Source organism: Marmota marmota, unplaced genomic scaffold (genome assembly GCF_001458135.2).
Source record: "Marmota marmota marmota unplaced genomic scaffold, marMar, whole genome shotgun sequence".
Taxonomy (NCBI): Eukaryota; Metazoa; Chordata; class Mammalia; order Rodentia; family Sciuridae; genus Marmota; species Marmota marmota.
The window spans coordinates 14,838,964-14,861,012 of NW_025999869.1; the positions used below are offsets into that span (position 1 = coordinate 14,838,964).

General features: G+C 41.6%; 1 protein-coding gene across 8 annotated transcripts in view; it reads left to right on the plus strand.

The window, feature by feature from the left end:
* The window catches only part of Ebf1 (EBF transcription factor 1), a 383,619-nt gene that overhangs the window by 245,547 nt on the left and 116,023 nt on the right, over nt 1-22,049 (plus strand). For 4 of the 8 annotated variants that reach the window (XM_048816292.1, XM_048816295.1, XM_048816280.1 and 1 more), the window contains one exon: nt 12,792-12,933. In XM_048816292.1, coding sequence (XP_048672249.1) covers nt 12,792-12,933 — 142 coding nt within the window. The remainder of the gene's footprint in view (nt 1-12,791; nt 12,934-22,049) is intronic. The other 4 variants (XM_048816298.1, XM_048816300.1, XM_015492662.2 and 1 more) reach the window with 1 other exon arrangement.

The following is a 22,049-nucleotide window of genomic DNA, read 5'->3' on the forward strand; positions in this document are numbered from 1 at the left end:
ATTTTTACTCAAAGTAACACTTGGTCTTTTACATGTGGACATGTGATATTTCTACCATCAGAGAATGGTCGCATTGCCTCAAGACAGGCAAAACTTTAAAATCCCTCATCCAGGCAACATTTTCCTAGAATCCCTTTTCTTCCTTGACTCTTTCCTTCTACCTTCTTCTGCATCATTTCACGTGGTGGTCACTCCATCCTTCTGGAATCTCTCTTCCCTTGCATTCTAGGACATCATTCACCATTCTCAACCCCCTCCGAGGGATGTTCTTTGCCTTCCTGTGAGTACTGGCGATCCCCAGGTTTTCTTTGGGGGGTCCAGACCTCTCCACGTGTTACAGGCTCTCCTAAGCATCTTTTCTACTCCTGGCCTCCTAACTGCTATTTGTGCAGTGAGGACTCCGGAGTGAGGGGCTCTGAGACCTGGCACCCAGGTTCAGATCTAACTATCCAGATATGTGTTGGAGTTCAGTTCATAAGCCCCAAACTGAATTTTTCTTTTTTATTTTTCTGAATCCATATAAAGCCGGCTTCTCTTCCCCATGTCACTGCATTAGGTCCAATCCTAACTGCATGATGCATGGGACATATGACTGCTGATGTAAGTGCCTACATTCAGTGTGCTTCATATACTTGTGTCCGTGTGTCCGCCTTAATGTACATTCATGGACATCAGTGATGATGATGAAGATAACATTTCTTAAGGACTTATTTTGTGAGAGATGCTATGTGAAGCATTTTATGTGAGTTATGATTATCTTCATAGTATCCTTGTTAAGAACATGCAAATATGAATTACTCCCATTTAATAAATGAGGAAGCAGGCTTAGGGCAGTTAAGCAGTTTGCCAAAAGCTATGAACCTACTCAATGGTGAGGCGGTGGTGCAGCCCAGGCCAACTGACCCAGTCAGATATTACCTGGTGCTTAGGAACAATAAAGAAATTTTCCAGAGTTGTAGGAGGATCCCTGTGGGCAATATGGGCTTCACCCAGGAGCCATGGGAATACCTACAATTAAATGCCAGGATCCCAGGAAACATAGAGAGGGGCTTTCAAAGGGCATTTGCCCTAATGGAGCCTCAAGACACCATCTGTATGAGGGACATTGAAATAGCCCCAGCAGAGGTGGGGTGGGGTTGCCCAGAAGGGGAAGGGCCTGCACATTGTTCCAGAAGGGAGCTGCAGCATGGGTCACTTTATATCTGAAGGAACTTTAGAGACAGGAGTCCGAGGTCAGCAGCAGCCAGCTTCACCTCACTGGGGAGGTTTGGGCCAGTTCTCCATGAGGCCTGAGCAAAGCAGCCTCAGACACTGCAGAGTGCTCTGCTGTCCCAAGTCTCAGGACAGAACAGAGGGAGAGGTAGCCTTCTCTGCAGCCGTCACAGCTGACAGCTGACAGATGTGTCATGATGACACTAGATGAAGGCTTCTTAGGAACAGGGCAAACCATTTCCGTCACTTTCCTCACAGCCCATGAATTGGGAAACTGATTCCAAATATTTTTGTGTCCTCATTGCCTTTGAGGGAGAGTGAGAGACTGTCTTTTTGTCATGAAAAAAACAAACAAACAAAAAACCAAAAAACCTCTGGTTTACTCTTTACATCTCAATGTGGCTTTTACCAGTGATATTGAAGAGTCCTGCAGACATCAGATGGAAAACACCCTCCCTCGCCTATTAAGTGGCTGTCTTCTCTCCACGCATTCTGTATGCGTCCCAGGCCAGCCTGATCTTCACATGGCAATGCCAGAACGTGTCTCCTCTGAGCAGCAATCAGGGGCCTGTGTAGGTGACTGAGGAGGACAGAAGAAAGGTTGTTGATCCCCTGACATGTAAAGACATTCTGTCAAGCAAACTCAGCCTCACAGCGCCTGGGCTTCTGGTGTGTAAACAGAGACTGCTTAATTACACAGGTCATGTCAATTACTGTGACCTGAGTGTTTTCAAGAAATTAATCACTTTCCGCAGAGCCCGGCGGTGTTCATACTTTAAGGCATTATGGCATAAACCTTGTAGAAAATCTGGTATGATCTTTTTTTTTTTTTTTTAATTTATAATGGATGTTTTCTTTTGAAATCCCTAGACTGTGATTAGGGCGACAAACTGGCTTAAATACAACAGTTGGATAGAGGCTTCGTTCAGTTCTGGTTGGTGTGGGGAAGGGTAGAGGAAGGAGAGCGGGAGACGTTGGGGATGGAAACAGCCATGACACAGGGAGAAATTTGGTACGACTCAACGAGCCTGTTTCTTCATCTTGACACTAAAAAGATGCTAATGTCAGTGGACTGTGTAAAAATCACAGGTCTGGGTTTTAACCGACATGAGCCAGACAATTCAAGGTGAAGATTTAAATTCTTATCCATAGCCTTCCTTGTTTGGACTGGCAGAATGAGGATAGTGAGTGGAGGGACAAGAATTGGGTTCTATTTGTCATCATGGTGTAGATACCAGGATACCTGGAGACTATGAAGTAAAGCATAGATTTCCAAATTTATCATCTCTGTTCTACAAAGTTTTTCCATCACTTGTAAATCTGTATTCATATATAAATGCTTCATCTATGACAACAGTATGTATGAATATAGATGTAATATGTATTTATGCATGCATGAATACATGCACTTTATAGTATTGAAATACTATAAAGTCTATTGTCACTAACAAGAAAAATTCTTTGCCATAATGAAACCTCTGTTTCAGTTGGGGTCTATTTTTAAGGATAATACCAGCTGCTATAATTAGACCAAAGAATATATTAATGGCTCACATAGAAGGTTATTTCTTGCTTACATAATGGTAAATGGCAGTTGATCCTGCCTCAATAAGTAGATCTGGCCTTCAAGTGATCTGGGGACCTGGGATCTTGTATGTCTCCCTCCCCTGAAGCCTTTCTGTCTTCACTGAGCCAGCTGAAGGGTCCATAAAGGAGGAACATGAACATCTTAAAAACCTTGGCTTAGAATTGGTCCTTGTCAAACCTGCTCACATTCCATTGGCCGGAAGTCAGTCACAAGGCCACCTACATCCCCAGAGAGGCCTGCTGACATCTCGTTGAGTGACACAAGAAGACAAAAGGAATGTGTTAGGAATAATTTCCATCAGGGGCCACAATGAAGATATGTAAAAACGAATAATTACAAATAACCAGAAATTGTAATTATTGCTATGAAGAAAATTAAGCAAGATATCAGGAGAGAGAAAAAAAAAAGTGTGGGAAGGGAGAGAAGCTACTGTCTAAGCTCAGTGCTATCAGCTTAGGAGTACAGTTGATCCTTCATATACAGATGTTTTGCACTTGCAGATTCAACCAATCAGAGGTGGAAAATTTTTGGAAAAAAAGTCTGCATCTGTATTGAACATGTGTAGATTTTTTTTGTCATTATTATCTAAATACTGGTGTACAACAACTATTTATGTAGCATTCACACTGTACTACGTGTTATAATCTAGAGATTACTTAAAGTATATGGGAGAATATGTGTAGTTTAGATGCAAATACCTCTTTCTACATAGGGACTTGAACATCCATGGGAGAGATTTTTGGAACCAATTCCCCACAGATACCAAGGGACAACTATAAATCTTGCTGACAAGAGTCGGAAAGGGTTTTGAGCAGAGGGAACAGCCTACTCAAACTCATGTTTATCCGAGGTGACAAGCAATCTTCTTTCACTTTGTCTTGGACAGGAGATAGAAGAATCCATCAGGTTATTCATCCCAAGTTTCCACTTAAAATGTGTTTTTCTTTTAAAAATGACAACATGGGTAGTGACCTCATTATTATTTTTTTCTTCTTCTTAATTAGTTGTAGAAACTTTGGAGAATATTTTGGGGTGTGTGTGTGAAGAGACATGATATCCCTAAATAAACATGTTGTAGAGTATGATTAGAAAATTCTTAAAACACATGGCCAGCCTCTGCCATTTCAGTCTTCTGTTTAAAGGCAATTACATAAGGAGGGAATCCAGTCTCCTCTCCCCTCTTCTCCCCCACAGTCCCCCACCCTCTGTCTTGGATGTACTTATATTGTTTTGACAAGCAGCACATCTTGCAATTAAATTCTTTACCAACAGAATGCTAGGGGCCTGAGCTGCTTTCACTCTCTTCATACAGAATAATTTCAAGATGTGCCATGCTGATTAATTATACTGAAAGCAGCCCTAATGATAGTTTCAGAATACAGGATTAATTCGCATAACGTAGTAAATACAAATGGTGAATTTTCAACTCGATATATTAAACCATTACAGCTTATTGGGCAAATATGTATCTTGGCACGAGTCTTATGCTGAATCTTGGCAGAAGGTCTCCATCACTGAGAAGGGATCCTCATGAATGGCATTGAGGAGGGGCAGCCCTGCACTTTGGGGAAGCGTAGTCTCACGTAAAGTATGGCTGCCTTTGAAGAAATGTACAATACATTAACTAATAGATGCAAAAGTGTTTGGTGTGATTGGCGATTGCCAATGCATGTTGGTTCTGTGGATGCTTTTAGTTACTGGGACTTTCCAGTAAGAGGCATTCTTATATTTTTTTAAAAATTTTTTTGAGTTATTATTTATGAAGCTCTTGATCTATGTCAGACACCATACCTTGTGGCACATATATAATTGTCCTTGTTTTCCTGCCACTTTTTCTCTTATTCACTTTGCTCAGTCAAGCCCATTGGGCTTCCATCTTATCCTTCATTTGTTTTTCCTTAAATACACCAAACTCATTCCCCCTCAGGATATTATTTTTTTTAATTTGTTCTAATTAGTTATGTATGACAGTAGAATGCACTTTGATGTGCCATACATAAATGCAGTATGATTTCTCATTTTTTTCTGGCTGTATACGATTCAGAATCCCACTGATCATGTAGTCATATGTGTACATAGGGTAAAAATGTCAGATTCATTCTACTATCCTTGCTGCCCCCATACCCCACCCCCACCTTTCAACTCACTATTCGTCTCCCTGGGAAACTTCCACCACACGCTGAATGATTAGATATTTACCATTCAGCTCTTAGACAAAGTGTTGCTTCCTAGGAGAGACCTTCCTTAATCACCCAATCAAAAATAGTTTCTTTCTAGGAACAGCCTGACCTTTACTTTTTTTATTTCTTAGAACCTATGGCAGTCCCAATTTTGCTCTTATTGCTTACTTGTTGATTATTTAACCCCCACCCCTGTGTCCCCAGTGATCACTAAAATCCTGGTCATCCACTTGTTCTTTGCTGCTTCTCTAGTAGGTAGATCGTGCCTGGCACACGGTTGACACATAGTTCATTCCTGTGATTAGTGACTTAATCACTGAGCCACATCCCCAGCCCTCTGTGATATTTTATTTAGAGACAGGGTCTTGCTGATTTGCTTAGGACCTTGCTAAGTTGCTGAGGCTGGCTTTGGACTTGTGATCCTCCTGCCTCAGCCTCCTTAGCTGCTGGGATGACAGGTGTGTGACACTGTGCATGGAAACATGTGGTGATTCTGTGTTTAGCTCACTTCTACTTGAAATGACCAACAAGGACACACAAACAGAGGACATCAGTCAAACACACCAATGACACCATCGAAAGTCATCAAATGATCCTGTTCCACTGTGGGAGGAGTGAGGTTTACCTAATGGATGGGATTTTCATATTTAGCATGTGTCACGTTCTGGAGACGGAAGTGACATCTAGCTTCCAATTGACTAAATATTTTAACACAAGAACCTCTTGTCTTCCTTCTAAGAAAAGAGAGGGTTTCGCCTGGAGTCTTAAATGCGGATTTAATCCAGTTCGCCACTGCCTACTCTGACAGTTCCACTCTGCTACATCCTGTAGGTCCACGCGTCCTCCATAATTTTTAATGAGTTATTTGGGGTCCTTCAACCAGACAGAAACTAGCAATCAGGCACGTTTCAGAGAATATCTCATTCCACATCATTCAAGGATATTTTAAAGGACAAAGTTAATGAAGACCTAACTGCTGCAGACCATTTTTATGTAAATAATACTTAAACTGTAGTCAGCCGCTTGGACACCATAGGTTTGTACTGAGAGATACCAGGAGGATCCAGATGGCAGCCTTGCTTAAGCCAGGCCTGTGCGCTGAGAGGCCGGGGGCTGCTGTGGGTGAGAACTGGACCAGGAATTGGAGCTTTCCCTGCTGGCACGTCTCTGCTCCTAATTTGTCCTATGGGGTTGAGGATGTTTTAAAACCTCTCAGGCCTTCATTTTCCAAGCTGTAAAAGGAGGTGTTGCACAAATTCGTAATGTTAGAACTACTGAGGACTCCTTTTATCATTTTTTTTCCCTAGGAACCTCATGTGATGACATATTTTTTCAATCTAATTGCATTTATGGAGTAAGAATCAAGCTCTCTGCTTTAAAATCATTCAAAGCCCTGAACAGCTGCCAGGGCAGAGCTTCTCATATGGATGCTATAGCCTGAGTTCCCATATGGAGTTGATAGGGCCTCGGACGAAGCAAAGTTACTGGATGCTTTAGTGCGCAACCTTATTTTGGATGTGTTTGGGATTCCCCTCCCTGCAGCGTTGTCCCCCTCTGTATGTTCGAGAACTCTTATTTGGAAGCCACTAGATTAGTTGGTTTCTTGAGTCTCTTGTGTCTCTGCCATTTGATGGTCCATAAGAAAGTGGTTCAGTAGATAAGCAGGGTGTAGATTGTGTGTGGTTGAGGGTAGAAGATGAGTCCTTTTTTTTTTTTTTTCCTTTTGAGATGGGTCTTGTTTAGTAGCTAAATCTGGCCTCTAATTTATGATAATCCTGCCTCAGCCTCCCAAGAAGCTTGGATTATAGGTACATGTCACCATACTCAGCTAATAAGTGTTTGGGGAATATATATATATATGTAATTTTAAGTTTACATAAAAATAAGTGGGAAGTATATGAGAATTCTCATGTGGATCCATAAAGCCTCCTCAACTTCCCCTATAATTAATACCTTGCCTTGGTATGATACATTGGTTACCACTAATATGTCAATATGGACAGATGTCTGTAACCAACTCCATAGTTTGTATTAGACTTTACTCTGTTGTGGGGTCCGCAGGTTTAGACAGTTATGTTATACAATCATCATTACCCTCTTATACAAAATAGTTTCACTGCCCTCAAAATCTTGTGTTCTCCAACTGTTCATACGGACCACGGGTCTCTTTTCTGCCTCCACGGTCCTGCTTTATGCAGAATGTCATTCAGTCAGAATCACACAGTATATAGTCCCTTCAGATTGACTTTCTATTTTTTTCCAGTTAATAATATGCATTTAAGATTCCTTCATGCCTTTTTGTGGCTTGACAGCTCATTTCTTTTTATCACTAAATGATATTCCATTGTGTGGATTGCCAGTTTGTTTATCCATTCACCCTTTGAAGGACATCTGGGTTGCTGATGCCTTATATTTAGTTGAATTTTTTATTGATGTAATTGTAGATTCGCATGCAATCATAAGAAGTAATGGAGAGATCCCATGTATTTCTTAACCAGTCTCCTTCAATAGTAATCTAATTTTTGCAAAATCATGGTATACTACTACAACCAGGATATGAACCCTGGTAAAATCCACCCATTTTATTCAAATTTCCCTTACCCTTAAGTTGTACTCATTTGTGTGGGTATATATATATATTTTTAGTTCTGTAAAATTGTATAGGTTTTTAAATTCACCACTAGAATCAATATATTGAGTATTTCTAACACCACAGTGTTCCCTCCTTTTTTCCTTGTAGCCTACCCACATTCACCTTCTCTCTGTGTCCAAATTTCCTCTTCTGAGACACTGGGGATTACAGGTTCAACATATGAACAGGGGTTAGGAGGGACAGTTTAGCCCGTAGCATGCAGTATGGAACCTCTTGGAATTGTTCTTTTTCACTTTGCATAATTCTCTGGAGAATAAAACAGGTGGATCAATAGTGTGTTCCTTTTCATGGCTGAGTACTATTCTATGGGATGGCCCTTAATGCCTTTTTCACTCATGTACTTCAAGTTACTATTTTCAAAACTTTATTATTAGAGTCCCTGGATTAATGCAGAAATAAAGCAAGCTGAAATTAGAGGTAAGAAAGGAAACAGAACTGCATATTGGCACAGTTACACCGGAAAACCATTTGGCCTTGTCTAGTAAATTTAATTTGTGCTTATCAATAAAAGAGGGAACACCACCAGCTTTATCACTGATTGCCTTTTACTGAGTTACTGTGTGTAGCACTGCAGACCAAGATTTGTGATTTTCTTTTTATAGTTATTCAAAACTTGTTGAAGTTGTTAGTTTTCCGAGGGAGACACGTACTGCCAAAATATTTTAAACTTTAACATTGAAACATATTTTTACAGTGTAATCTTTCCTATGATTCCATATTTGTTAGAGAAATACTCAAAGATACAGATTTCAAGTTTTCTGGATCCTTTTTGGATAACCCCTTCTCCCACATGCCTGCTGCTTTTGTTACTGAGTTACCCTGTGTTCCTTTTCATGGTCGAATTTAGCTGCTTTGTCCTTCTGAAAATCTGCTCATGCGACAGAGGTTATGCTTCGTGAATCTTAGACCATTAGTTTGAACTCGCAAGTTCCCCTGCCTCACTGAAAGGAAAGAACCAACCAGCAACAGGGCTCCCCAGAACCCCACGCTGATGTGAGGGACTGGGAAAGCTAGACCCAAATGGTAGGCTGTCTCGGTGCAGACTGTTTCTGTTGCACTCAGTTTTCATTTCTTTTCAAGCCTGGAATGTAACAGACTAAGGCGCAGACAGATTTTAGAAAGCAAAAGTACATAAACCGGTGAGATCTGCAACCCACCAAAGGCCTGACTTGTGGGATACTTTATTGTGAGGACAAAGGTCTTTAACATTGGGGCCACTCCATTGAGCAGTGGACGTAGGAGAGACACTCAGTACCCTTTTATTTAAAATAACAGTTCACACAGGTTCTCTTCATGGAAATCAAGAGGCACTTCTTCAGGTTTCTCAGCCCAACACGTCCTTTTGAACATTTTGTTTGCTGTCACCCACAAAGTGACAACTATTCCTAGACCACTCTGTAGGAACCAGAAACCCCGCTAGCCACTTTGATGAACCTAGCCTCTGGGCAACCTTATGAGTTAGGGACCATTATTCTCCCCACTTGAGAGTCAGGGACACAGGGACTTAGAAAGGTTAAGTTAAACTGGCCAAAGTTATCCACTAAGAGCACTAGAGAGCTGAGAATCATGACTTTTTTTTTTGTTTAATTCTTTCATATTCTAAATAGATTAGGGTAGATAATAAGAAGAATAATCTTTAGGCATATGCAGATCCAGGAAAGAAGGTAACAGCAAGTTTTGAAGCACTGGTGTGAGCCAGGAAAGGGACCAACACATTGAGGTCTCGATAGTCCTCAGGTTACTGCAGGCTTGTCCTTCTCCTCGATGTACACCAAATGCCCTCACCTGGAGGATGGGACTCAGATCAGAGTACCTGTGGCACATGCTAGTAATAATCAGCACATTTGGGTGACTACATTTAAAGTAAAGGCCCCGATAAAAACACAATCCTTAAAAAAAATACAACTCTACACCTGTGTACCTGCCTAGTATTTTTCAGGAGATGTAACTCCAGGCATGTAATTTATTATTCCCACCAATAAGTTGGCACAAACAACTTCTGAACCATTCTACAGTGTGCTGTGTGGCAGCACCTTCTGCAGTGATGGACATGTTCCAAGTTTGCCCCGTCCAGTTCCAGTCGCCAGCCGCCACCTGTGGCTGTGACCAGAGCATTTGGAATGTGGCTGTTGAGACTCGAGAATGGAGTTTTAAATTCTACCTAGTTTGAACAGGTGCATGTTTGGGTACCGCATTGGACAGTGTGGTTCTAGAAAGTAAAGGTCCACCTATAACAGATGTTGACATAGTGAACATACCTGTTCACTCCTGTTCCTTCTCTGGATAGAGGAATAAAAGAGAGGATAAAGAGGGATAAGCTGGCTGAATTCAGAGGTAAAATCATTTTCTATGTTTATCTGTCCCAAATTCAAACTGTGCTTTGGTGACAAAATTTGGGGAGGTTGGAGCCTTGGCAGGCCTGCCTGTCCCCCCACCTGCTGAATGTGTCAGCACATCATTAATCATGTGTGGAAGTGTAAAGATCCTTTTCTCTTCTAACATGGGCCTATTTTAAGAACCCCTTTTGCATCTCACAGATTGTTTTATTAACTTACAAATTGCTCTGTGACCCACTTTTCAGCGTATGTTTCATTTAAATCTATCGTTTCCAAATTGGAATGGGAGAAAGTATTTTGGGGTTGGAAAGTTGTGCTACAAGCTTTTGAAGGACATATTAGTCATTTATCTTAAGAAATGAATGGCATGAGGATTCTCTGTATTATCTTCTCTCCAATGTTGACTGGCCTTGCAATGAAATGATTCTGTCACTCACGTGGCTCTAGTGGTCCTTCTCTTGCCAAGGAGAGGGAAACCATATATGATATAGTTTCCCCCCCCCCCCTTAACCATTTTTGACATTTTTATTCAGTGTTAGGAATTAGATGACAGTGCCTTTAAAAGACACTGCATATTTTAAGATTATGTTTGTGGCACTGTGCCTTACAGGTGCACGGTGAATTGTCATTGCTTTCTTTTTTTCTGAAGACAGACATCTAGAATAACCACTTTCTATTTCCTGACACTGGAAACAGACACCATTTGGGATTCTTTTTATAGTGTCTTTAGCTAACGACTCCAGTGACCACTCAATTGCGGTCTTGTAGTAAATCAAAATTTCTTTGAAAGACCCAGCTCTGTTATATAATTGCCGTTGTCCTATGAAGTCTCCTCCTGAGCGTTTCCTTTACCCTAAATAATATTCCCTCTGCCACCGCACATAATAGTTTTTGAAAGTGAAAGAACAGGTGGTTTTCTTCTCTTCTTCCCCTCCTCTTTTCAAGTTATTCTATAATTGGCGAGGGGTGCACAACAACTTCGGGACCAACAGACCCGACTGGCCAACCATGAGAAGAAAACCACTTTGCTAACTGTAGCATCCCCCTCCCATACTTTTCCAGGGATGACCTGTTCCAGATGGAATTTGGGGTTTCACAATGTGTAAGGAGAATGCCCCGTTCCCAGATGGATTCTCAATTGCTCACTATGCATTTTAATAAAACAGATTTGGAAAATACAACCAACTTCCTGGTGCTGCCTCCAGTTATGCGTTATCCAGTTTTGCAGTTGGTTGCCATCTTGAAGGCCTAGGGAAGGGAAAACCTTCTTTAACCAGCATGCATCTACCTTCTTTTGCCAAGATGCATCTAGATGAAAGAGAGGGACAGTAGAATTTTTAAGTATGGCAAAGTTGCAGGGCATGCTGATCCAAGCAGGGCCAACAACTCAAAGACCCTGCGCCACGGCCACACATGCTTCCCGGGCTCATCCCGTGATGTGACCACTGTTTCATGGGACTCTAGAAGTCAGTGTTCCCTTTGGCCAACTGGGAGAACCGGAGCCTCAGTATGTGCCAACCCTTGTAAAGCAGTTCACCTCTTTAGAGGCTAATGCCTCTCAAAACCAAGAACAATTAAAGCAAGAGTCTTTCCAAGCAACTGGGGAATTGAGCAAAATAAATCAGAAATCCTCAGCCTCCGCTGAGGAGGCTCGCCTCATTATGAGAGCAGATCTATTAGCCCTCTTGTCTTTGTCTTTCATTTCTCAAGTGAGGTGATTCTAATTAAATTAATCTGCATGTCAATCTATCGGTGATCAATCAAAGGGCCTGAGGTCTCCCCTATGCTGCAGGGTGCTTGTGGCTGACAGGGGCTGATAATGGAGGAAGAAATAAACTGTCGGGCAAAGTTAATTAGTCAACATAATAGGTGGATTAAACGGGAGCTGGCTGATTGCTGTTTCTCGTGTCAAAGCATGAGGTGGGAACCGAATCTGCAATTACAGACAATTATTATATTTGGTTGTAAGAGGTCGCATGAATAAACATATCTCTGTGGGTTTCAGTTTTAATCCTCTTCCCCATTTAATATAAGGAGAAGTGTAGGTCATTTCTTCTCATTGTTTTACTCAAAGTTCTCGGAGGCACACCTTTGCCTGGGTTCCTTTTGGCAAACCAGGCTCAGAGTCAGGTCATAAGATGGCCTGGGTGACTCAATTGTGTCTTGGGCCAGTCCCCCAATTTTTTAAAATAGATTTAAGACTCTTAATTAGCAGGGATTTTTTTTTTTTTTTTTTGAGGGGGGCATGATGGTAATAGTGGGGAGGAGGATTCTGGTTTGATTCACCAAACTAACACAAAAAGGAAAAAGTACAAGAAACCAGAAAAAGACGCCCCAGAGAGAAAGACACATCCCAGCCCTCGCTGAAACCTCTCCTTTTTATTCCTCTATCCTCTTAACCCTGACACAGTGGGGAGGAGATATTTTAAAGATTCAAAAGACTTTTATTTGCATGATCAACTGTGATATCTGCTTCAGTGTCTAAACTGAAGGGTAATTTAGGTGAAACACAACCACCCTTGTGTAAAAAAAAAATATGCTAATAAAGATCCTCTTGTTAAAATTATGGTTAACAGTGCACCTTCTGCCGTGGAACTATAAACTGTGCAATTTTACTTAAAACTGCATCAAAAGCGTTCCATGCCAAAGACCCACTCATCAATAGCTCCTCTTGTTAGACTTGTACAGCATAAGCACCAGTTATTATGTGAAATAGCTATGCAATTTTCTTCAGCTCCCAGCTGTTATTTATTTAACTTGAGTTTATTACCCACCATGCTTTTATATTAAAATGTTCATTCATTCTTCTCTCCTGTCTCCAGGTTGTGGTGTCTACAACCGTCAACGTGGATGGCCATGTCCTGGCAGTCTCTGATAACATGTTTGTCCATAACAACTCCAAGCATGGGCGGAGGGCTCGGAGGCTTGACCCCTCGGAAGGTACGCCCTCTTATCTGGAACATGGTAGGCGAATCATTTTCATTGCTTGGCATTGCTACTTGTAACTGTGAATTTATTTGGTTTCTTTCTTCCACTCCACCACATTTTTGTTTCAAATTTCAAAAGTCCTTTGGACAATATTAATCCTCTGGGGTTTTTGCTCTTCAAAGTATGGTTGCTGAGTATTTAAAGAGAGGAAAGCACCTTGAGGCCCACTCTGTTTGGGTTGCATAACTCTCTGTCTTGGATTGAGAGGAGAGAGAGCTGGGATACTGCTTTATTTTGAATTCCCACTTGACTATAAAATACGGACAGGCCAATCTACAAAGAAAACCAGCAAAGGCCTTACAGACCTGCCAGTACCTCTCTGTGACCACCTGATGAATTTCATTGGGAGATCAGATCCAAAGGCTGGAGGTGCACTCTGTGTGTGATACTCAGACCAAATGCCCCTCCTCTACCCTGTGTGGAACTCTCCCAACACCTTTTGATAGGGCCTGCTTCCTGAAGGTTGACCTTGGTGGGGAGAGATCACACTTGTCTTGAGAATTGCAACAAATCAATGGTGCCTATGAGAGGACAGGAGGAAACCAGATAAAAATTTATTTCAGGGAAAGTAAATGCACTAAAAGAAATGTGGGTTGGATTGGATGCTCATGTCTAAGTATTTCCGGGTTGCATGTATATGTAATGTATCCTTCCATCCATCCTTCATTCCATCCATCCATCCATCCAAAAAATCAGCAACTGAGACTCCTGGATACCAAGAACTATCCTACACTTTATTTAATCTCCTCAAATTAAACTCTTAACCCATTTCCTTCACTTCGTTTTCCAGTTTGCTAGGTCAGCAGGAGAACATACCACACAAATTATCACCTGATTGCCTGATTTTTCCCTGGGCCACGAATCTGTCCATGATATAATTCATAAGGTAGAGAACTCCCTTCCCTGCCAGCATCCCAATTTAATAAACACACGACTGTCATCATTTTTGCCTGCTTTTCCCCCTGTGCTTGAGGAATGCAAAACAGTACATTTTATTAATTAGCCAGATGTAACACTCTTAGAAGGGATTCTTCACCACATCCAGTTTTACAGTCTTTTAAAAGTAAACCATCATCTTTCAAAAGCTGCTTCTTTATGGTTTCATTAGTGCTGAGATGGATGGATATTACTTTTTGCAGGAGGCCATTTGAAACACCTGCTCATGATTACATTCCTAGTTCCATTTCTGTACTTAAAATTATTCTGATCCTCACTTTACAGTAATGTTGCCTTTTTAATACGTTCGGAGTCACTTAAGGCATTGTATTGCTAAAGGTGTTTAGGTGAGAGGAAGAAGAAAAAAAGCAGACAAATACTCAGTGGGCATACTTTAGAAAGCCTTGATTACGAAGAAACTGAAATCATCTTTGACTATGGCTAGTGAGTTGCAATGCCTGGGGGTAGACTTGAAGTCTGCTAGTCACCAATGCAGAATTTCAAATGGTGGTCCAAGTGCAGGCCACACTTAGCTCCCATTTCTGCTTTTGGGAAGCCAGTGAGAGAGCTCATGATACTGTGCTGACTATCCCTCCAACAGCAGCAACAACAACAACGAAATCCAATGCAAGCAAACAATAAGGATCTTCTAGAAAGGATGCCTTTAGTGGGTGGTGGTCAGTAACATTATTTTGCAGTGTGATGTATAGGACAAAGTTTCAGAATAAGTACCAGGAACCTCAAATTCAATTCAGTTCTCAGTTTCACTCTGTGTGACCTTGTACGAGCTTTTGGGGATCTTTGGTTTCCTTCCTGGTAAAATGAAGTTGATCATCTGGTGCAAGGGACAGTAATTAAAAAAAACAAAAACAAAACACCTAAATCTGTGCCCTGGGTGGGGCCAGGTAATGTTAATAAGGGAAGTGAGCTGGGTGGAGACCTTGAAGATGAACAAGTGCATGCTCTGCTGCCCCCAGCCCCAGGCAGTGTTGCTAAGGGGAATGAGAGCACATTTAGGCCAGATGTTCCAGTTTGGCAAAAATTAAAACCCTCCTGATTTTAATTGTTGATTCTTGATTATGAAAATAAATAAATAAACAAACAAACAAACACTGAAGGGAAGAAGAGGGAGGAGAAGGTACCTAGGAAGAATGAAGTCACTGGCTAACAGGTGACCCCGGGTCAAAACATCTCCAAGTTTCCTCCCAGCTCAAGAATTCTCTCTGCTAGACTACATATTAATATTTCAGTTGGAATATCATATTATTCCACAATTTAAAGACAATATTTTATTCCTGTGCTCCAGTTCACCAGTCTGCAAATGCCCATGTTATTATTATTCAAGAAATTGGTGACATTTCACTACAAATCAATGGCTAGCCATTGTTGGGGACATAGATTTGTCCTGTGTCCTTCTGTGGGGTTTCTACCGTCATCAAAGCCTTGGTTCTCTCCAGTGGAATGAAAGCATAGACATGTTCAGATCCTTAGTAACAACAACACAGTAGCATAGACATCTGCTGCTTTGCAGAATGAATCAACCAACCACACACAACCGCCCACTCATTCAGACACTTCAGGCTGACACATAAATATGTACCCAGCAAAGGGTGAGTCTGGAACTCTTTCATCACTAATGTGTGGGAGTAGACCCAGATGCTAATTCATGTTGGTTTGGGGGAAATACTTAATCCTGCCATTGAAAAAAATCTATTTTAAAATGCCCTGTTGAAGAATCACACTGCCATCCAAATCTCTCTTTACCCCCACCTTGCATAGCTTCTGCATAGAATTTGCAGAGTCTGCACAGCAGCTTCACCTCTGGAGACCTGTAGGCATCTTCATTTCCCCCTCATTCTGGTTTTTTTACCACCTCGTTTACAGGTAGCCTGAATTATTTTGAGCAACTCTGCACATCTCTATTTATATCCTGCTTGTCAGACAGTTGGAGGAAAGTTCCTTTCGTGACCTGTCTCTCTGCATATAGGTAGAAATAGGGATCATGGTTTACATTCATGCACACTCTTCCCTGTACAACCCACGGACTCACAGCCCCAGTGCTCAGATTAATGTCCCCATATTTCAAATATGAGGGTTAACAAAGGCAAATTTATGTCACAGAATCTTGCATGGTCCAAAGAGGGTGAATCTTGGCACACCGTGGCTCATGGTAATTGCTTTGCGCCCCCATTTTTTCTTCATTCATAAATACTGAGATTTTCTTTGGCTGGTTATTTATGGGGCATTTAGTGAGGTTCCTTTAAGCAACAGCTTTATGGAAGATGCACAGCTGTGCAGAAAGGCGGCTTCCAAATGTAACTGCTCTCATGGTTCCAATTTTTTGAAAAAGCATGGGCTTGGGATCAAAGGATTGAACTGTGGCCACCTAATGTGTGGTTACTGGTGTGTGCCTCCTCTTCCAGTCACTGGGCAGACTGTGCTGGGGACCTCTAAAAGACTTAAGAAGTGTTGTTATTGTCATTGTTGTGCATCTCGGGTCTCAGGTTCTGTTTACTTGAATTTTAGACCAATTGTGGCATCATTTCTCTATTTCCTCCCCTTGTGGCAAAATGCAGTGCCCTCGTGATGCCAGAGTGCAGAGACCCTGTCAGCCTGCATGCGCTAACACTTTATTATCTAATGATCTAATACGCAACAAGGCAAAGTGCCGGCGCTCATCATTCTGACACAGAATGCTGGGAGAAGTGACTAAATTACTTTATGTACCATTAGCGCCAACAGCTATGGGGAACTCACCGGCAGCATTTATGCAAATGTCTATGAATACACACTAGTGGCTTTGTCAGGAAACCGTCTGACAAGCGGTTTAAATGCTCATTTTTTTTTTTTTTAGGGAATTATATATATATTTTTTTTATGTTAGCATGTGAGTGTTTTTTTCTTCTTTTTCTCCCCCTTTTTGACTGTTGTAGGACTTTCCTCTCTGTGATGACTAAAGAGAGTTGAGAAATTTACCTATCAGTAGGCCCCTTTCTAGAAGTGGGGTGAAGGCCCTGATTTACTATTCTCCAGATCTAGGGTTAAAAAAAAAATTCTTATGAATTTGTACCACCTTCATATGTATTTGGGGAAAAAAAATCCACAAAACTATCAATTGAGGGTTTTTAGAATGAGAATATCTTAGTGTTAGTGAGCTTTGACCTGAGGTCCTACTTAGTTTTTTTGGCTCAAATATAAATGTTTTAAAACACACCCACCTCCTAAAAATGGAAAATGACTGAAATTTCACTTTTGTGGGCATCAGATGTGCATGAATTAAGTTTCCCTTCAAAGTAATTACAAAGACTGTGACATGAAATATCAATGTGCCGAGATCCCAGAATAAAACAAATCAAACCCAAAGTGGGCTTTGGTCAAACTAAAATATTTTGGAAATGAAGCGGGGGAGGTAGAGACGTTGAGCATGTCCCCTGGCTGTAATTACAACCTTGGAGACAGAGGACCAGGTTTTCACCACTGCCACTTAGTTCTGACCTTTGGGTTCCGGCTGTCCCTGACAATATGGTGCTATACTTGATCTTTAGCATATAACCTTCTTTAATCTTTTTGATCCAGACAGGAGCAGTTTTTGCTTCTGTTGGTTGCCCCTGGGTGTCCAGCCCCATTGAATCCTCTCTGCCCACCTGCATTTAAATTTGTTGTTTTATGGACACGTGGAGAAAGAAGGCTGAAGCTCAGGAGGTTACTCCAAAGTGGCACAGAGGTTCTAATTGACAGGAGAGGACCCCCTCCCCTGCCTCTGTGTAATAAGGCCCTAAAAAAAAAAAAATAAGGCCCTGAGGCTCACCTAGAAGTAGGATCAGGCTGTCTGGCTGGAGAACTGGATTCAAGTCCTGATTCTGCTGTTGACTAGCTATGTGACCCTAGATGGGTCATTTTGCCGCTGTGGGCCCCAGCTATGTATGCACCCAGTGACAGCAGGGTTCGGTCATGTGTCAGCTTTCATTCAGCATGCACAATTCTGTGGTCTCTGAACGGAAGTCAGGGACTCATGCCATCTTGCAGGAGGGGCCTTTGAAGAAACAAGGATTGGGGGAGCAGAGAAACCCACTAGCTATCTCTAGTGGAACCCCTTCTTTGGATCTCTGGCTAACGAATATAGGGGGCTTCAAATTATATGTGCCAGACATTAAGCTGGTTCCACTAACAGAAGGCAGACACAGTCCCTGTCTTCACAGAACTTATGATATAAATAGAGATGAAAGATAGGAAACAAAATTTTGCAACTAATTAGTGCAGAAAGGAAGACCATAACAGGGAAGAGGAAGCGTGGGGTGTCAGGGAAGCCTTCTCCGTGGAAATCTCATGTAGACCAAAACTTCAAAGATGAACAGATGTTCCCCAAAGGGGACAACATTCCAGACAGAGGAACGGTGTGTTGCAGAGCTGCTTTGCTCAGGTGAATTCAAGGACTGAAGGAGACCGACATGGCTTATGTTGCTCTGGAGTAGTGGCAGGAGATGAGGCTGGGCAAGGGCCAGGGCCACGTCACCCAAGACCACATGGGCTGGTCAGGTAGTGGAATGGTGAGGGAGGCTGACAGGGCTTTGGTGAACTCAGTTTCGACCATAGGTTCTTCTAGAGTCTCAGAAAAGCCCAGGGAACCATTGCTCTGAACCCTTCCCTGCTGGACTTTGGAAGCTTCCTGGGACTTGGATGTGCCCAGAGTGCCCTACCCCTACTCCATCACTCCTCCATCTATCAATCGTGCCTATTCACCATAGGAACCTAGTCCAGCACTTTGAGAGCTCTTTCTCCAGATGGTTTTATTTTATTGATTATGTTTTTCATAAATAACATAGAAAGAATTTGCCCATTGACTCAGTGAACATATGGAGACCTCTGTCTTTTTAAGGCCCATAGAACGAAGGGCTGCTGTGTTATTTGATCTATGAAATGTGTATTACCCCCAGCAAAATGGAATCATTGAATGAATGAAAGTAAACTAAACATTCCCTCCTAAGCTTCTCTCTCTCCCACTATAGGCAACCCCTGGGTCATGGCTCATGCTGGGTGGAGAGTCATTGGAGTCTGCAAGGTCACCTCCTTCACACCCCCTCATTGACAGAAAACCTGGAGAGGGCATGTGACCTATTCACACTAAAACCTAGAGATAGTGTCTGTCAAAATGCATTTAGTGCTCTTTTCACTTACCCCTGGGATGCTGGCCAGCAAGGGTGTATTTTAGAGCTTGCCCAGCTTTGTGGTCCTGGGCAATGACGTGTTGCAGGAGGACTTGGGTCCAGTCCTGGTGCCTTCATAATTCAGGTTGGTCTAGTCTGCTTCCAGACCCTCTGGGACCTGGAGGATCATGAGAAGAATATCTGTGCAATTGTCCACCCCCTTGAAAGATTGCACTTTCAGAACATAGTGGCAGAGGATGGATGACACAGTGAGTGGCTCTCACTGTTATGTAGGATTTTGGTTCACTGCTCCAGCCAGACCACTTAGGCAAGAGCGTCCAAGTTAACTAGAGAAATCTTAGTGCCATCTTTGTGTACTGAGGGTTGCACATTTATCAGGTGATTTTGCCAGTTGAAAAATAAAGGCAGATGCAAGAACAGAAACTTAGGGTTAAAAATACCCACACGTGTCATAGAATAGAGCATCAAGACCTCACGTTTCCAAGTATCAGATTGTACCATTCCTTAGAGAAGTTGGGAAGTTGCCTTTTGTCTTCCCTTAAAATAGAAAGGACAAGGTATGTCGTCAAGAGAAGAATAAGGTTCTAGAGTATTTCCTGAGTAAGTCATAAATCAGATTACACCACAATCCCAATACTGGGGACTTGGGAGCCATCAAGACCTCAGCTTCAGGCAGATTAAAGAGTTCATGAGCTACCTGTAATCACCACGCAGATGATCTACATTCTCTTTATTTGAATATGACACCACCAGCAGCATTGGTGATAGAGGGGAACTCGTGCTCAGACTTAATTGTCATCTCTGATGGTGACGGAGCCAGGTAGTTTAATTCTACTGTTTTTATTTTGGACCATTATTAGCTAACATTTATGGAACCTTTCCTAAATGCCAGCACTGTGGTCATCATTTTATTTATATTATCTCATCAAATCCTGCAGCAAATTTGTTAAGAGGTAACAATTAGTATTCCCACTTCACAGATGAGAACACTGAAGTTTAGAGAGGATCAATAACTTACCCAAAGCCACAAAACTAATTAGAATTGAGCTTGGTATTTGACCCTTGGCCTACATAACCACATAGCTCTGTATAATAGTATTACTAAGAATTAGCAGCCATGACCCTGAGGCCTTCCAGGGCACATAGAATTGCTATTTGAAGAAACTGAGGCTAAGAAGGAGATATGTAACTTGCCCAGAGTCACACAGCAATTAAGTAGATTTTCGGATTTAAATCCCCCAAACCTAATTCTGGCATCTACTTTCAACTACTGCTCTTGGACATGATGCAAAATTATTGTTACCTCCTATCCAATTGTCCTTATTTTTCTCAATTCAAGAAAGGCAATTGTGCTGGCATTCTAAAAAGATCTTTTGAAAGTTAGCCCAGAGCACCTCTTTTTAAAAAATTGGGGCACATGATGTACGTTTGCCTTATAGTTCATTCTCTTCAGTAACCTCTTTTCCTCTGGCTGGAACTCATGCTAGTCAAATTTTTAAAATGTTGATTTTATTTAACCACTGGGATATTTTCTGTGGGGCTGGCAATAACAAGGAGCCTGGTAATATTTATTTTCAAGGAGGCTCTAACACATCTCCCTAGAACTCACTTGTTAATCATCTGGACTCTCTGGCACATATACACAGTGGAGAAAAAGGTGATCTTGAGAAAACTGTGAGATGGTGGCTTAAGCATTGGTTGAGATCCTTCAGGGTCACTGGACCTCATGCTAGAAATTATACGTGGATATAAGGAGGCTGTAGTCTTGTAGGAATTTCTTGACATACCTATAAACTGGGAAAATTCTAATATTTAGTATTTTCTTTGATATAATAAATGAGGGAACCACGCCTGTAATCAGCACGGGGTGGTGTGTTGTGGGTAATGATATTTTCTGCTTACATTTTGATCAGTAATGGTGGAACTTTTTTGAAACCTATTTTTTTTTTGTCTTATATTGGGTTACACATGCATCATAATTCCAGTGTGTTTATTTGTGTAATTGGTGGTTACAGCTGAGGCCTTTATCCTTATTTGTTAGAAATACTCAAGTGAGAATTTCAAATGATTCCAGTTGGTGTTAACACCCAGATAAAAACTTTGATGCACCATTCCTAAACCATTCTTATGATGTGATATTTAGGAATAGTGACAAGGAGTTGGGTTTGAAATAAATTTTCTTGTTTGGCTGTTTTCATTTATACATGAGGAAGTAAATACAAACAAAGTTCCACCCTTGCTGTGTGCTCAGGTCTCTCTGGGCCTCAGTTTCCTTATCCTTTAAGGAGAGGCTCTGTCTGGATCTTCAACCTTTGATAATTCATTGTTTGAATGCAGCTGATTCTGAGATAAGTTCTGTTTCCTGAGACGCCACACACACAGACTTGGAGAGCTGCTACCAAAATACCAATGTGAGGGTCACTCTGCAGAGACCTGAGTCCATTTCCTACCACCTTGGGCAGCCTGCAGGAGGTGAACACTTAGTTCCAGAAGGCCTGGAGAAGCCACAAGGTGTAGCACACAGAGCCATTTGTGTGTTTGTGTCTCAGGCAGTTCTTACACCACAGATGTTCTTCTCCCTGAATTCCTTCAGCTGAGAGTGTATAATGTGCAATCCACTCCACAGTTAGCTGTGAGCTTTTCAGTGTTTCCCATGCAGTGTGTGAGATGATTTTAGTAGATGGAGAAAAATGTTAAAACATTTCTAAATAATTCTATGTCTCTCTCAACACACAAACAACAATGAAAACAAAACAAAATAAACAAACCAACAAAACCCCTACAACTCCAAAATCAGGATCTCACTGTTATTACTGCTTAGGACAAGATTAAATTTAAGGAAAAAATTAGTCGATCTAAATAAAAATCACAACTAAATAAAATGAAGTAAATATAGCATAAGGGGTACTGGGATGAGGCAAATCCTGACCAAAGTTTGGGAAATGCTTTTAAGAGAGGACTTTAAGAGTTGGGGGAAGTAATAATTCTTCC